At 46.5% G+C, this 17,692-nt stretch overlaps 1 protein-coding gene across 7 annotated transcripts in view; it reads right to left on the bottom strand.

The window, feature by feature from the left end:
• The window catches only part of GLIS2 (GLIS family zinc finger 2), a 306,268-nt gene that overhangs the window by 15,390 nt on the left and 273,186 nt on the right, over positions 1-17,692 (bottom strand). For all 7 annotated transcript variants that reach the window (XM_069646842.1, XM_069646841.1, XM_069646845.1 and 4 more), the window contains one exon: positions 3,740-3,873. In XM_069646842.1, coding sequence (XP_069502943.1) covers positions 3,740-3,873 — 134 coding nt within the window. The remainder of the gene's footprint in view (positions 1-3,739; positions 3,874-17,692) is intronic.

The raw sequence follows: 17,692 nt of genomic DNA, 5'->3' as shown, positions 1-17,692 counted from the left end.
CATCAATCTTCGAACAAAAACCCTGTTTCAGTAATGTCCACCACTATGTTTATTGTGTGGCTGGACAACTCTTCTCCCTCATGCAGGTTGGTGAGTGCTTCCTTATGCTTATCGTCTGGCAGGTGTTCTAGAATTGGGGCCTTACGATTCCACATTTCACGATCATAGCGTGCCATAACTGATAGTGAGTTCAACACCTTAAATGTTGTTCCTATGGCAAGAATTTTCTTTCCAAAAGCACCACCTTCCTGCTTTAAATCTCTGTTGGGATAGAGCATTTAGTTCCTTGCATGTTCAACTTCCTCCCTGCTGCTGCTGATACCACAGATTCCGGAGTGCGGTTCTGAGAATGATTATTCATTAGAAGACTCTCCTCCCAAACATGGTCCAATATGGGTACTGACATCACTGACTTGCGTTTCTATGCATGAGATCAAAAAGGAAACGGTCCTTCTTTGCATGCTTTTGCCATCATAGCAATTAATGCGCTGACTTTGTCTGGAAGTGGCCTTTTCGGTGGCTCATTTGGAATGGGTTTGATGCCTGTATCCCTGTCGTCCCAATCATCCTGCAGTATTGAGTGAGACGAAGTGGAATCCATATCTCCCACATCCCCATCAGTATCGATTGATGTCAGTTCGCCTTCTTCTCGCCCCCTACACGGAGAACAATGTGGCCGTATTAGTGGCTCTGTGGAGAAGCCTGCAGTCACACTGGCGAGCTGTGTGGTGTTATTGGCGACCTTTTAGGGTATGATTGCATTGACTTCTGCATATGCTTGAGCGTGATCTTCTATGCAGGGATGGTAATTTGCTGTGCTCTGATGACCTATCTGGAGACTTTGGAGTAATAGGTGTTGTCTTCATGTGTGCAGGATGGCCAATCCCAGAAGGACCTGGTACCTCTGGTGAGCCTATTGGTTGTGCTTGCATTAGTGGCATTCTCTTTTCCGACTGCGCTAACTAATGTCTGCAGTGAAGTGAGCACCTGCAGTGACAACAGCATTTGCAGGTTTATGTCTGGAGTTTCTTGTGGGGCCACCGGCTGTGGCCGAGGCTATGCATCTGAGTAGTCGTTATCTGAAAAGACTGGAGAATATCCCTGTTGAAATTCAGAGTGGTGTTCCAGAATTTGTTCTGGCATAATAGGGGAAACTGGTGATAGTGAAGGTGATCTCAAATTATCCGGCGTATGTTCATCTTGTTCACTGGCTTGCGCTAGCACTGGTTGTGAAAGTGCTGCTTTTGGATTTTGTATTATTATCTGCAGCGCCCCTGTCGTTTAGGGAACTTCCCTTCAGTCAGGTCTTCGGCAAGTGTATACTGTTCCGCACACTGTTGTAGTGGAATTTCGTGGTTTTTCTTAATGAGGGCTTTGTTTCTCTTGATGATGGGTGTTCTTGTGTCGATGATGCAGTTGTCTGTCTCGTTGACGGTGACTCTGCCGCGGTTGACGGCTTTTGTGTTGACTGGGTTGACTTTGTTTATGGTGTGGTCGACGGTGTTGGTGCGGTCAATGGTGGTTTACCTATTTTTGATGATCATTTTTTGTTTTGTCGGCGATGATGAGTGCTGACAAAGGGGGTCATTACGAGTTTGGAGGTAGCCATGGTGCCCCCAAAGTCGTGTCCGGGTTCCTTGAATGGGGACTTACCGAGTCATTCCAACCTTGGAGGACCCGGTAAATCCCCAATCAAAACACCCATCCCCATTCCCATTCATCGACGGGATTGTAGATGGAAATTTTTTGTGCGTCGACGGTGTTGTCGTAGACGATCGTATGGTAGGGGACACCCCATATACTGCTGACAGGGCTGTTGTCGAAGTTCTTACCGTCTCCGTAGTCTCTAGTATCGTTGCCAACAAAGGGGTAGGCCGTGTCGTCGACGGTGTTGTACATTTTGCCATTGACTGTGTCATCGACAGAGATTTAGGGCCTCATTACACGGATGGCGGTAAGGATTTACCGGTACCGGTAAAATACCGGTACCGGTAAATCCTTACCGCCTTACTACGAGGTCCATTTGCAGGTTGGGGGATTTAACGCCTGCTTTTTGCAGGCGTTAAAAACCAACCCGCAAAGGGACCCAGGGAGCTAATTACGGTACCACAATTTGCGGTAACGTAATTAGCGCCTTCCCCATTCCCATTGAGCCATATGGGGCAAAAATGGGAATGGGGAAGGGCAATGGTGGTAGGGGGAATTACCGCCCCGCCATCCTTGGAATGAGGCGGTAATTCCCCTTTCCGCCAAGGCGGTGCCGGTATTTTATCGGCATGAACCATGGCGCTAATAGCGCCATGGTTCTCCGCCATCCGCCCTTAGTTGTCTTATAAGTTATAACGGCAATTGTTGAGGCTGTCATTATTGTCGTCTAATGCGTTGTCGATGAATGTGTCGTTGAGTAGTCAGGACTGATTTTTTCAGGCCTCTGATTTTTAATAGGGGCTGGCAGCCTCTCCTCTGATCTAGCCCGTTTAAGATAAGAGGGCTTGATAGTGGCTCCCACTGCCACACTCTTTGAGGACTCTGCCTCAGATGGAGGGTTCTTACCCTCATTCAGCCCGCACACAAGGCGTATTGTAACCCCAACTCAACTTATCTGTTTTAAGAAGTAGGAGCTGAAGATAATGAAAGTTGGATAACAGTCTTCTCACAGGAGAAAACGGTAAAAGGGCCCCTCAGCATGACGTGTGGTTAGAATCTGAAGATGGGCTCTGGGGTGGGGCTACATACTCTATGTCCCATTGGCTGGGGTTAAATGCACCCACAAGGACAGTGATAGGCTACAAAACAGGGATGTTTTTTTCTTTATGATATATATATATAGTACTGAGGTAACAAAGGATTCCAAGGCTGACGATGGGGAACATTCAAAGCATGTGAATCCATGAAAGATCCAATGTTGGAGAAGTAACATGGAGAAGTAACATGTTAAGCTCATGGTTAGAACTCCTCCACAGTCAAGGACCACTTCTCACTGTGGCGGTGGCCCCCACTTCTGTTTAAATGGTTAGTGTGAATTCTTGGAGTCCTGTACTGATGAATGCTTTTGCTACATCCCTCATGTCTGGCATATGAAGCCCTTCCCACCGATAACATACAAATGAGCTCTCTTCAATCACTAATCTCATCATCTAACGATTGAAAGAGCCAAACTGAACCATTGCTGTGAGAAGTGCACAGTATTCGATGGTTGCCTATGTATTTGCATAGGGGAAACACAATTTTCTTGGAAGAAGAACCTGGACAGTGTTAACATTGTCTACACAAAATAACAGTCTGCACGAAAAAAGCGTGAGGGTGCCACATAAGAGGATAGATGGGCATGTCTGAAAGATTTGCACCTTTCTTTCAGTACTCAGGAGTGTTCCAATTACTACTTACGCATTTTTACACAGTCAGCAAAGCATACTCACTAACCAGCCTCTTCCACCTATTCCATATTTGCCATAATGCAGTGGCTGGGGTTTCCTACAATGTCATCTGTTGCCTACATTTTAGCCAAACATCTCCACCCAAAACCCATTTGCGAGATCAAAATCCCCTCTTTTGGCTTTTAAGTCAAATGATGCTTTCCATTACTGATAGGAGCGTATTCGAATGGCTCATGGTTCCTCAGCAGATAGTATTTCCAAAGGGTTGGCTCACCCACCAATCACATCTCTCGACCCCCTGCACTGGCATTAAAGAGAAAACGTGGACCACACACCAGTGCGCATTGCTCTGTGGACCTCACCTGGCATTGAAACCTCGGCCACGGCGTGCACATCCCTCCCAGTGGCAGCAATAGCCAGCATCCTTTTCGGGCTTTACGTGGAAGTCATTGACGTGGTCCACCAGGTCCTGGAGCAGATCAAACAACTGGTTACACTGAAGAGGGGACACAAAGAAGGACATCAGCTGCCATCCCAGAGTAGAGGGCCCCTTGAGACCACTGCAGAGCATTCAACAGTGAGGGCACTCAGCTGGAATACTTATCAATCATTCCCTGGTGCCCTGACATCAAAGAAAGAGATGAGGCCTTCAGGGGGAGGAGGGTACTGGCGCAGGCAAAAAAACACTGCGGGAAGTTAGAGTGGAGAGGGGTAGTGAAAAATGAGAAAAGAAAGGAGAATGAAACAAGAAAAAGAAGGGTATAGAATCATGACACATAGAAAGTAGATAAATGGGGAAGGCAGGAGAGAAAATAATATTTATCTGGCAACTTGCCGGCAAAACTAGAAACTTTATCATTAAGCAACATCACGCCCTCCTATGGCTCTGACTCTCACCATCTACATCCCATAGCCCATTGTTTGAAAAAAGGACAGCCCTAGTGGAGGTCAAACTAAAAAGGTATGGTATGGCCAGGATGGAGGGTGTGCTTCGGTAATTGAAGGAGGGTTCCTGACGGGAGAGTACTAGTGTTACTCTCACACTGACTCATCCTTCTTCCATTCCCACCTTTAGGAAGAGATGTCAACTATTATTTAAAGTATGGATTCCTGCAGAGAAATACAGGCATAAAATGTCAGCGATAGATTTCCAAAGCAGCTAACTGTTGGCATAGAAAAGGTGGGAGCATGTGGGAGGGGCTGCTTAATGATTTGGCGTCTTTTAGGGCTCTAGGCGGAAGGTGGGATATTATATGATATGTCATTTATAACGTGCCTGTACACAAGTGTTTATAGATGCGACAAGACAAGCAAGGGAACACAGAGGGAAGACAAGACAAACAATCTTACTAGGCCTTGTGTCATTCAGATTGTGTAATTACTGCGACGTAAAGTGCAGGGGGACGGGGTTGGGGAAGGGAGGAGGGGGAGTGCCAGGCAGAGGAAAGGGGGGTGGGGTACAATAAGGCCAGCATTGGTCTGAGTAAGTGCAGCCAGGGCAGCGTGGCTCTGGGTAAGTGCAAGGGGGCAGGGGACTGTGGGTAACAGTTAAGGCCCCTATGTGCGTGGTACCCATAGGCAGTGCAGGGGAGACTGATCATGGAGGAGCCTGGTACCCAGTAGACTATGAGGGTAGCCAAGCTACCAGTCGGCGCAGGACACTGGTAGGTCAGCAGGCGGGAGAGAGAGCGGAAGCAGAGGAGAAAGGGAAGGTCTTGAGCTGCTTCCGGAACTTTAGGTGGTCCAGCTCAAGTTTGAGAGGGACAGGGAGGCTATTCCAGGGGGAGGTACCTGCAGAAGAGAGAGATCTACCCCCCACTCTCTGCCTGATGAAGCGACTGACCCTCCTCAGAGAGTTTGAGGTAGCTGATCGAAGGGCTGGAGAAGGAAGGTATTTTGGAAGAGAAAGTTGGATGTAGTGCGGGCACCAGCGCCAGAAAGTCTTGTGGATGATGCAGTGTCTTGAACATGATCCTTGCAGCCACCAGGAGCCAGTGGAGAGATTCCAAGGCTGGAGAGATATGGTCCATGGGCTTGAGGCCAAAGACAAGTCTTGCAGTCCTGTTCTGGATTAGTTGCAGAGGGTGGAGAGTAGAGGAAGACAGGTTGAAAAAGAGGCTGTTACAGTAGTCCAGCCTAGAGAGAACCAGGGCTCTGGAGACAGTACGCTTCTGGGGGAATGTGAGAAAAGAAAAAATACGTGGAGGAGCAGCTAGTAGTGGGCCTTCTTGGCAAGGTCCATGATGTGAGGAGAGAAGGAGAGAATGGAGTCGACGATGACACCAAGGTTTATTTGCCTCACAGGAAGGCAAAGGAAGAGGGCACAAGGAGGGCAGCTAGAGTGAGAGAGGGAAAGCAGGAGCAGGGGTCCCAATGAGAAGGATCTCTGTCTAACTGGCATTAAAGGCAGAGATCATTGGAGGCGCACCAATTTTGAATCACAGATAGACACTCAGGAATGAGCGAGAGAGAAGAGGAGGTTGAGGGGAGCCTGAAAGAGAGCTCAGTGTCATCCGCATAACACTGAAAGTTAGAGCAGAAGGTAGAGATCAGGTGGGCCAAAGAGGTCAAGTAGACATTGAAGAGCCAGGGTGAGAGGATACAGCCCTGGGGAACACCACAAGTGAAGAGAGAGGTGGTAGAGTGAAAGGACCCAAGTTGGATCTGAGAGGGACAGCCCAGGAGGAAGGAAGTCAACCACTCCAGGGCCTGATCCGTGATGCCCAGGTTCTCACAGAGTCGTTTGATCAGGATGGCGTGATTGACCGAGTCAAAGGCAGAGGAAAGGTCAAGGAGGATGAGGACAGAAGGAAGGCTAGAGTCAAGATTAGTGAGCAGATCTTCATGGGTGTTCAGGAGAGCAGTTTCCGTGCCTCTGGCTGCTCTAAGCTTGGAGATGGCCAGGTTTTCCAAGAGTTTGCCCAGCAAAGGAGTGATAGAGATTGGGGGATAGTTCACTGGACAGGTGAATCAGCGGAAGGCTTTTTAAGGAGGGGCTGCACAAGGGGGTGCTTGAGGAGAGACGGGAAGGATCCAGTGACGAACGTGTGATTGCAGAAATCGGCCAGGGCTGGACAGGGGGTGTCAATGTGGTCCTTGATGGTTCTGGAGGAGCAGGCAAGCACCTGTTTGGATGACACTTTCATAGATCAGACTTGTCTAGAAACATCGTCAGGTGTTGTTGGAGAAAAAGAGGAGAAAGGAGGAGGAGAGGGAGAAGCCACCAGAGGAGGGCCAAGAGAGGTAGAGGGAGATGATGAGGAAAGAGAAACCCTTTCCTTCCTTTCTAATAGCAAAAGGGGGCATTCTAGGACATTGCTGATGAATACCCAGGGAAACAACAGTGCAGTTCGGAAGGCCAGATCGTTGTAAATTCACAGAAGTACAGCTTCATCTGCGGAACCTCTCTGACCCAGACTGAGTGCACCTTTCCCTCCCTAACCTGTATCCTGCTTTCCCACTTTAGTTCATGTTAAATACAAGTGAATGCATAAATAAAGGCAGTGAAGGGGATTTGAGACAAATGGCGAGATCTAGGCTGAACCATCCATTAAGAGAATACATTTTGAAGGACTCCCTAGACAAACTGAGAATTGGCTCGTGAGCTTGCATCCAGGCAGCTTACATGTGACGACCCTTCAGAAATTTAAAATAGAGGCATTGTGTTCTAAAATCACTGATCATAGCTTTGCTCCAGGGGAGTAACCGGAAGACCCCCCTCCCCTGTAGGACGTACACCCAGTGAGCATCATAGAATGGTGATTAGGGAGATTATCTAGTGGGACGTGTAGGTCTTGGAAGGTTTTTCTGTTTCTCTCTTTGTGCAGAAGATGTAAACGCTCCAGGTACACCTAGTTTACGATTGCTTTCTTCAACTTTGGAATTGTAACGTCTAGGATGGATCGAATACTGGGAGCGAGATCTCTTGGTTGGAATGCCAATCGGGAGAAGGAATTGGCATGAAGGACTCACTCATTTTAAGGCAGAAATGTGCTCGAACCTGGACCTCACTGAATCTACATGCTGATGCGAGTAGCAGTAGGCCCCGCGATTTACCGATGCAGGAAGATGGCCAAAGGGTGCTGAAACATGGAGACCCCTTTCCACTTCTGGGCCATATTGACTCATGCTCCCTAGCTGGAGTGGGAGATCCGGTCTGTGTAGGGAAACCAGCAGTGTCTTCATTACACTTCCAACATTGGGCAGTGATTGCTCCTAGTATGAAGGCCTTCGTTATGATTTTGGCAGGTTACTGTTAAGAGGGGGTATTTCAACACACCTCCTGTTTTTACCGCTACCAACTGATTACGAACCTGGTGGAATGCTGCGTTTGGTATCCCACAGTAATACCACATGCTGCAATTACTACCATATCATGAGGTCGGATACCATATAATTGAAGTCCAATGTTTCCCTCTACCTAAAAGGGGAACCTGACATTTTTTTTTAAAACAAACATTTTGTTTAACTATTTTTTCTGTACTGACGTAAGCGCAAGCGGTTGCCTTTAATGCACAAAACCAAGTTATTGTATGGGGACAATTAATTAAAGTGGGCATCTCTAATGCTCGCCTTCTCACCTTTTCAAGGCAATGCACATAAAGGTTAGACGTGACCCTTTTGTGTCTTAAAAAATGTGTACACTTAGTGGTATGACCAGCTACTGTAATCAATCCAAAACCATGCATGGACAGTTTCAGAAATAACGCACAAGGTATTCCTGGAAATCCGCAACTGGATCTCTCCCGGTCTGTAGACGAGGCACGGTCACATGATCTGCATTCCTCGGGAATAACAAGTTCCTCTTCAGCATTGTCTTCCTCTGATGCTGTTGGAAACGTGCCTTGAAGCGCTTTACAAAAAAATAAAATGACTACATTTTGGTTTTTAATCTTAGGTTGTGCATGGTGTGTTGTCTGTTTATAAGCGTTATTGCAGCCCCTTATTAAACCAAGCACCTTATAGGGCACATCGAAAATCTTTTACCTTCATTAGCATTACTCTATCTGGAAGATAGCTCGCGAGATAAGCGTTCGCCTCAGACATCTAGCCAGCATGCACTTTACAAGTTCGAATGCTGCTATTTGGCTGGCTCGGTCCTTAATCATTCCAAGTGCAATTACTATTATTATTATTGTGTTATTTATGGAGTGCAGACCTAGCTTCGAGAAGCAACAGAGCGCTTTACAGCGGTATACACCAATACAGATAGGTAACAGGAAGGAGAGGGAAGCTGGCGTCTAGCGGGTACGGTAACGCAATGCGTGACCTGATGCGGTGATGGCCCAATTAAATTACAGCGCTTTGATGCGGTAGGAAGTCAACATGAAGCGTTACATGAGAACACAAACATTATTATTATCTGACAAGCAAAGGCATGCATGGCTGGCTGAGCCATGGTTGGCCTGTTCAGTGTTTAGAATGTTTGTTTTTCCAATGGCAGCTACACATAGAAGAGGAGAGGATGGCTAAGGGTGGATTTACCTGGGTAGGTATTTATTCCCGTCATTGCTGACGGCACTTCTTGTGAACGCGAGGTGAGCTCAGGTAGTGTGCAGATTTTGGGATGGGCTCAGGAGCAACGAGATGCCCTGAGGTAGCCACTGGGTGACATGGTTAATGAGAAACAACCCTAGATATTTAGCTGCGCCACTCCCTCCTGATGCATACGGATGACCAGGCAACTCAAGCATGTACAGTTCGCTTTGAGAATTCTGGAGCTACACTAGCCAAAAATCGGTAAAAATCTATGCACATCTCTGTCAACAAATGAAGAGAAAACAAATAGAGATATTTCGGAGGCGGGCATTTCGGCGCGAGCCGATTTGGCGCAGCCAGTTCGCCCCAGGAGCCGGTTCGGCAGAATTTATCTCTGAACCAGTGTCAGTGTAATCGGCCCGCGCCGAAATGGGGTGTACCAGGGCTATTTACCTGCAACTCTAGTTTTCAGCACTGCATCTTTTGCCGTTTGATACGCATGCCTCTTTTGCCCCCTGCTGGTCGGATCCCGTACCACTCCTACACAGGTTTTATTTTAATAATGTTTTAATATAGGAGGTTAAACTGAGAGGCGTGCATTAAAAAATTATGCGATTCGGACACGCTCATTATCCATGGCATTAAAGCCACCTACAGATCAATCTGTCTGATCAAAGAAATTACAGTTTTTCTTTGTATTTTATATTTATTTGGTTGCGGAGAACACTTGACAAAAATCCTGCACAAAGAGTCCAGCGCCAGTAAAAAAACTCGTACGGATGGAAGTACACACAATCCAGTAGAGCGAGCAGTGGAGGACATTCAAAGGGGGCTTTATGCCTAGGGAGAGGTGGGCTGGTCGGATGAGCCCCTTGCACTGCCTCTGGTCCAGCATCACACATCTTGTGGCGATACACTGCCCCCACGATTTCATCCATTACCCCGGGCACACGCCTGTGACAAAATGTACTTTGTCACAGGCCCCTTTTGTGTACTGTGGCCTTTTCAGCTATGTAGGAGTCTGCCACCGTTGGCTCTCCTGATGTTTTGGACTACAACTCCCATCAGCCATATTCAGGTTAGTCAATGGTGATGCATCAGGAGTCATAGTCCATAACACCTGGAGAGCCACAGGTTGCAGACCCCTGAACTATGGGGTCGTTTTGATGAACTCAATGATCGAATATCTGGCCCAAACATCAACCCGGGGTTTGGTTTTACAACGAATACCATAAAAGAATCGCTTGAACAGTTGCAAGGTCTTCAGAGGTCTCAATAGTGAAGTAGCAAAAGGTGAGCATATTGAGCAGTGCTTTGCTCCCATGGAGCCTGTCGCGCTGCTAGCAACACTTCTGTTTGCGACCGAGCAGGTTGCAGTGCTTCCAGGCTTTCATTCAAGTTTACCAACTAATGGAGTGAAATACCTTTCCGTGATTTTTTGACAGTAGGCCAGTCTCCTGCAAACGTTCTCCGTTGGTAACAGGAGGACTTAAAATGCAGATATGAAAATCTAAATCTGAGGCAGTTAAAAAGTAAGTTCATTTTAGAAGTTCATTTGGAGCGGAGCAGGTGCCCCGAGGGAGGGTTATAGGGATGGCAGAGAACACATATGCACCTGTTTCTGATCTACTCAGTAAATTGCAGCCCTGCAACCCTAGATGCTGCCTTTTACTTGGCGTGTGATCTTTTTGGTAAGCACTTCGACTTGAGGGAGGCGCCAAGTGTAGCAGCACCACTGGGATATTGTGATGTACAGTTTCCTTCCTGGTGGGCAATCATGAAAGCCGCTGAACAGGCCTGCCCAGCGATTCTTCATCCTTTTTAGACCCCCCCTTCATCAGCTGGCAAAGGATCTGAAAGTGTCTCACCTGTGAGGTGCTCAGGAAGAACCGGGCCCTTCAGCTGTCCCCAGACACTGTAACCATCTTCTCTAGAGCAGTGAGATGAACTAGTTACTTACCGGTAACGTTCTTTCAATTGGATGTTCCTGCCACATATTCCTCATCTCATGATAAATATCTCCAGCTTCAGCTGCTTCGGAATTTTCTTTCGACAGGGGGTGCTGTATGCCGTCTCGTCAAGTCGATGTCCCTCGAGAGACCCTGTACGACTGTCAACTTCATCATCAGTATAAGTAGCACATGCAGGGCCCGTTGGCTTCAGTTATGTTTTTTCCCCCCCTTCCTGAAGATGAATTACCAGGCGTACCATAGACCGTAGGCTCCAAGAAAGCGTAAAGTGTAAGAACACCTAAATTGTACGGCGGGGTAGGTTGGGAGGGGCGATGAGGAATATGTGGGAGGAACATTCAAATTAAAGAACGTTAGCACGGATAAGTAACTTGTTCTTGGAATGGATTGTGTCCTCCCACGTATTCCTCATTTTATGATAGACTCCCAAAGCAGTCATAATTTGGTGGTGGAAGTACGAATAACATTTTGTTCTAATCATGGACCGAATAAAGGACCGCTTTGCAAATTGTCCTCCCTGACTGGAAGAGGAATCCAGGCAGTAATGTCTCACAAAAGTGTGAACAGATGATTAAGTGGCCGCTGAACAAATGTCTAATTGGGACACATCTTTGAAGAGCAGGTGAGAAAGAAGGTTGCACCTTGAGAATAACCTTGTCTTTATGGAAAACTGTATGAGGAGGTTAACAGGAAAGAGCCTACAACTCGCTTACCATGCGGGCTGACGTTATTGCAATAAGCAAAACCATTTTTAATGTTAAAAGTCTTAATGGGCATGAGTGTAAAGGCTCAAAAGGAATGCATGTTAAAAATCTTAACACCAGATTGAGATCCCATACAGGGACATTATATGGAACTGGTGGAAATACATTAATAAGGCCTTTTAGGAATTGAACAATCAGAGGGATCTTAAAACATGAATCTTCCTCTGAAGAACGCTTGAAAATCGAAAGCGCCGATAGGTAACCTTTAATTGTTCCAATCTGGAGCCCCAGATTAGCCAAATGTAACAAAAATTAAAGCACTATAGGTGTGTCACGTAGAAAGAGATCCAAATTCTTATGTCTGCACCAGCTGCTGAACTTGTCCCAACGATAGCAGTACAAAGATTTTGTTGCTGGCCTTCTGGCTGAAAGCAAAATCTTCATTATGTCATCCGGGAGGTCCCAATCCTTGTATCTCAGCCTTTCAGAAACCATGCGTCAAGGAGTGTCTTGACCTCTGGATGGAGAACCCGACCTTCCTCTTGCGAGAGAAGATCCTCTTTGTGAAAGACGCATTGGTGGGCAGATGGACATGTCCAGAAGGTCTGGGTACCGCGTCCTGCTTGCCCATCCAGAGCAATCAGGATCATGGATTTCCCAAAATTTCTCAACCTCCTGATCACTTGACGAATGACGGGGACTGGAGGAAATGCATAGAAGAGTGGAAACTCTCACTCCACCACAAACACGTCCCCTAGAGCTCCTCTTGGAGGAAATTCCATGGAGCAAAACAGTTTACACTACCGGTTGACACTGGTCGCGAACAGATCCACTTGAGGGGTTCCCTAAAGGGTGAAGATCTCTTGGAGGACTTCCTGAGCTACTTCCCACTCGTAGGAGACTGTGCTCTGCTTGCTCAGAGCATCCACCGCCGTGTTCTCCTCTACGGCTAGGTGAACTGCTGATATGGATATTCCTTCTTGAATTGCCCAGAACCTGATATGCATTGCCTCTCTGCACAGTGGCAGTGACCCTACATCTCCTCTCTTGTTGAGGTAGTACATGGCCACTGTGTTGTCCATCATTATCATTCTTTCCCTGTACAGAGGGCAGAAAGGCCTTCAGCGCTAATCTGACTGCCCTCAGCTCCAAAAGGTTAATGTGTAGTTTGGACTTGGAACGAGACCAACGACGGCTGATTGTCAGATCGTTTGTGTGGGCTCCCAACACTGTGAGTGAGGCATCCGTCACTACAGTTATCTCCGGCCCTGGCTGCCAAAAAGCTTCTCCCTTGAGAATGTTTTCCCGGCAAGCCCACCACAGAAGGTCCTGAGAGACTCTGCTCTGAACTTTCAGGTAGTCTGACATTCTGCCTGAAAACTGGGACCGTTGAGTCCTGAGAGCCCATTAGAGGGATCTCATTCTCAGGTGAGCCTCTGGCCCCAGGAAAATGCAGCATTCCATGAGACCGAACAACCACAAAAAACCGAAGGCCGGAAGATGCTGGGCACTCTGGAATTTGGTAACCATCTGTAGAATGTGTTGAGCTCTCACCTCGAGTGGCGAGGCTTTCCCCGAGGAAGCATCCAGGACTGCTCCAATAAATTGGAGTCTTTCAGATGGTATCAAATGGGACTTCTTGTAATTGAGGGCAAAGCCAAGTCTGTAGAGCAAGTGGCAGGTTATGCTGAGATGTTCCCTGGCTTGTTCGGGTGAACAAGCCCTGATCTGCCAATCATCTAGGTATTGGTAGACGTAAATCCCCCCTCTCCTGAGACTTGCTGCCACCACCGCCATCAACTTGGTGAACCCGAATGGCAGAACACAAAACTGATAAGGAGAACCGCCAACCGCGAAACCTCAGGTAAATTCTGTGCTTGGGATAGATAGGCACATGAAAGTAAGCATCCTGAAGGTCCAATGATACCATCCAGTCTTGGAGTTGGAGAGCCTGAAGGATTTGGAAAAGGGTAACCATCTTGAACTTGTCCTTCCTGAGGAACTTGTTCAAGTTTCTTAAGTCCAAGATGGGTCTCAATACTCTGTCTTTTTTGGGAATCAGAAAGTATGGGGAATACCAACCTGTGTTCCTTTCCGCTACAGGTACGTGTTCTATTGCACCTTTCTCTAGCAGGGTCACAATTTTCTGCACAAGGAGCGGATCCGGAATTTTGAAAGAGTTGTTCCCCTGGGGATTGGTGATCCTGAGGCCTTTTTTGGAAAAGAAGGCAGTAACCTTGGGCTTCAGTTTCCTGTGTCCAAGCATCCGAAGTAATGCCTCTCCATTCACCAGATGCTGAGTAAATCTGCCTCCCACTGGGGTCCTGTGAATCAAGGCCTCAGAGTGGTTTTGAGGCGGCTGAAGCGGCGGCTGATGGCAAAACTGCTGCCACTTGGGTTGGCTTAGCACCTCTCCCTCGTCCACCACGAGGGAATCTTTGCTGACATCTTTGACTGGCTTGTCCTCTTCCTCTTCCAATTGAGCAGTAGAATCAAAAGGACTTATACCCCCACTCCCTCAGGAAGATGCGCCAGAGTAGGGGTGTTAAGGCTGTCTAATGGCCTTTGAGGTTTGCAGCTTTTCCAAACTCTCATCTGCCTTGCTGCCAAACAACCTCGAGCAGTCAAAAGGCATGTTGAGCAGTCTAGCTTGCACATCTGGTGAAAACCCGGACTTCCTCAACCAAGCAAATCTGCATAATACTGTGCTAGATGCCTTGGATCTACTGATGCTGTCTGCATTATCCAACCCTGACTGGAGACATTCTACCATTGCCTCCTTATCATCCTTGATGATTGCCAGTAAGCCGTCTCTTTCCTCTCCTTCTGAGAAGTGGTCAGCCGCCATAGCTATGCAGTCCCACAGGGTAAACGTAAACCTTGACAAGGTACATGTTACATTAGTTGATTTTATTGCCATACTACCAGCAATAAAACCTTTCTCGCCCAGGCATCCACTTTCTTATCATCCCTATCAGGAAGAATGGATGGGTGTGCTGACTGTTTGATAGATGTAGCAGCTAGACTTTCTGGTGCTGGATGTTTAGTCAGATACTCTGGGTCGCTGCTGGATGGTCTGGATTTCTTCGGCAAAATTTGTATTCACTGAAGCCGCAGTTTCTGGTTTCTCCCAATTTGCAGAGACACTTTTTTGTAAAGCAGTGTGAAATGGCAAAATTGGATCTTTCTGTGGACCCTGGTCCAAGATGTCTGCCATGTCATCTTGTTCAAAAGAAGGAGTAGGCCTACTCCAGCCTAGAAACTCTATAACCTTACTCATGAGTCTCCTATATGAGGAGTCAGCATGTTCAGTAGGATCTGGTTTGCCAAATTCTAACTCGAGAGAGGTATCTAACCCACTGGCTAACTGAAGGTTGTCATATAACTCCTTAAATCTAGACTCATCAGAGATTAGTTCTTCTGGGACATTAGGGGTGCCGAATTGTAACCCAAATGGTGGTGTGTTATCATCTGAAGGTTGTTCTTCTTCATAGATGGCCGATAAAGACTTTTTAGGTAATGGTTTGAAAACCTTTTCTTGGACTACCAATGGCTTTGACAATTTCAAAGTAATCGCGGACAATTACTTTGACGTTGGGATCGCCTTAGTCGGCGTCGACTTCGATACTGGTGTTGACGGCTCAGACGCCGACGTTGCTGACCTGTTATGTTTTTTCCGACGGAACCCTTGATGGGCTGGGTTCCTGACTCGCCGAAGCCCTCGATGATTTCTTGTCAGATCGAGATTTTTCTCGATGCAAAACCAGTTTAAGGCCCTGGGTGCAAACATGCAGTGATTGCAAAAAGACATCGGTTCTAGAGTTAACATTTATTTTACCTCACCTGAAAAACACCCCTCTTTAGAATGAGAATTACTTTTTTACTCAAAGTATGGGGAGCGGATACCATCCAAATGTTCAACAAATGGTAAGAGTGACCGATTCTATTCTAAATATTTGTGATTTGTATTTGATGCTAGCAAAAAAGCCTGAATTGCACCTTTCCAGGCAACACATTTAAACAGAAAGACAGGGGAATCCCCTACCAGTGTTTGGCTGCACCATAGTAGTAAACACTACAGTTATCTTCAATGGTAAAAATGAATCAACAACGATCATAATAATAAATAAAATAATTTGATCACAATGATGAAAGACGGTGTCTTGTCTTTTATACTTATGCTTCCTAATAAGTACTCCAGAGGCACAATGTGTGGCCAATGCATATCTGACCCTGTGTCCATCATCAAGGCCGACTTTGTATTTAACTGAAGCAAAAACTAGACAAATTCGAGCTTGTCTTGCAATAAAATGAGTGCGTTTCCAGACAAAATTTTTGTGCTGGAAAATGGTAACAAAAAGGCACACGGCCCGCTTGTCACCAAAGAGTAAAAACACATTACTTTTTTACTCCCTAAAAATCGTTTTACTCCCAACTTCAAAAAATAGGGAGTAAACAACATATGTCAGCTAGTGCATTGCCTACATAGTATCGTATACAACCACTGAGAGTTTGGAGAGGAGAGGAAGAAAATACTGTCTCATCAGGTGAAACCGTGAGTTACTGACTGTCCTCCCCACCACTCCGGGGGTGGAATTCAGCTTTTGCTATACTTTGTAAGCCGGTTCAGGGATGTCCATGTCCAGTAGAAGAGCGGCTTTGGTTGTGCACCTTTTAAGCATTCTTTGGCATCTTTGCAGTATTTGGTCCCTTCGTAGACTCGAAAGATTTGCCAATCTTGCTCTTCATGACTGTAGCAGATGTGCTACCTGGGCAATCGATGGTCGCCTCATCATCAAGGTACTGATGGAATCCAGTCAGAACTGGACAGGGATGACCAGACCACCTCTCTTGGTACTGAGGCCATATAACAGCTCTGGCCTCCACCACCGCTTACACTTGTAAGCTTATCAGGGCAGGCAAGCCATTCCTTTCAAATGACAGCTGTATGATCCTGGCCAGAACATTAATACTCTCTAGGCTAGATTACTGCAATGCTCTATACAGTGGCGCCAATACAGCCATTATCCAGAGGCTACAAACACTTCAAAATAACATCTTAAGAGCTGCATTAGGTGTGTACAAAAGAGAACACATCTCTACTATCAGACGCCAATACAAGTGGCTCTCTACCCACAACAAAATCCGTCTAAAAAGGATCTCCCTGACACACAAAGCACTAAACAATGCTGCCCCTAGCTGCCTCATAGACAGACTAAATAGAAGAACGTTTATCAGACCTACGAGAGCAGGCGATGCAAATTGGCTCGTGATACCGAGATTCAGACTTACCAAGATTGGTGGTAATAGCTTTCCCGTGAAGGCTTCCAAACTCTGGAACTCCCTGTCACATGGGCTCAGAGCATTTCAACCATTTTTACACTTCAGAAATAACTATATTAACATACTTAACTCGACTGGTCACTAGTTCGTACCGCTGTATTATCTCCATCTAGGTTGCCCTAGCCCATCCCTCCATTTTATTGTAACATTGTAACATTTGCCTTGTGTCTATTTATCCTTCCTGTACATAACCTGTTTACAACTTGTACATTTGTATATATATATATATCTGTACTGTAATCATACATTTAACTATATTCGTCTCACCGTGATCATACTTGTAACTATGTAAGCTTTGCATCTACTTACTTCTGAACCCTGTTACCCCTGGGTTTGGTGCGTATTAGAAATAGACAAACAAACAAACAAACATAACACACCTGTGAAAGGCAAGGGGTGGTGTTTCAGAGCAGAGACTCCAGTGGCTGTGATCAGAGGCAGCCTTGTGATGCGGTCACCTTAAGTGGCAGTGACTTCAGAACTGCATCTCAAGTGAACAAGCTATATGCAGTAGTGGGGAGCAGGTAATGAGGCCAAGTACCAACCCTGGGACCACTGACTGTACAGGGTTCCTCTGGTGTTCAGCAAGTATCCTGGGCATCTCTCTCCTAGATCATTCGATTCATCTCTCAAGGAGCAGAAGGGTTCAAAGCAGACACAAGCACACCAGATGACAGGCTCAAAGCAAGACATGCAGATGCTATTCCAACAAGTGGGGCCTTTTTGAATGCCTGGGGTATGAGGAATTAACAGAGACGTGATAGATGTGAAGGGAGGTTTGTGTAGAGAAATACTTTTGAACCAAAAATCAAATACAGTG

This window comes from Ambystoma mexicanum, chromosome 2q, assembly GCF_040938575.1.
Source record: "Ambystoma mexicanum isolate Mex_15411 chromosome 2q, UKY_AmexF1_1, whole genome shotgun sequence".
NCBI classification, from domain to species: Eukaryota; Metazoa; Chordata; class Amphibia; order Caudata; family Ambystomatidae; genus Ambystoma; species Ambystoma mexicanum.
Note: the sequence above shows the minus strand (reverse complement) of the source record. Positions and strands in the feature narration are given on the sequence as shown.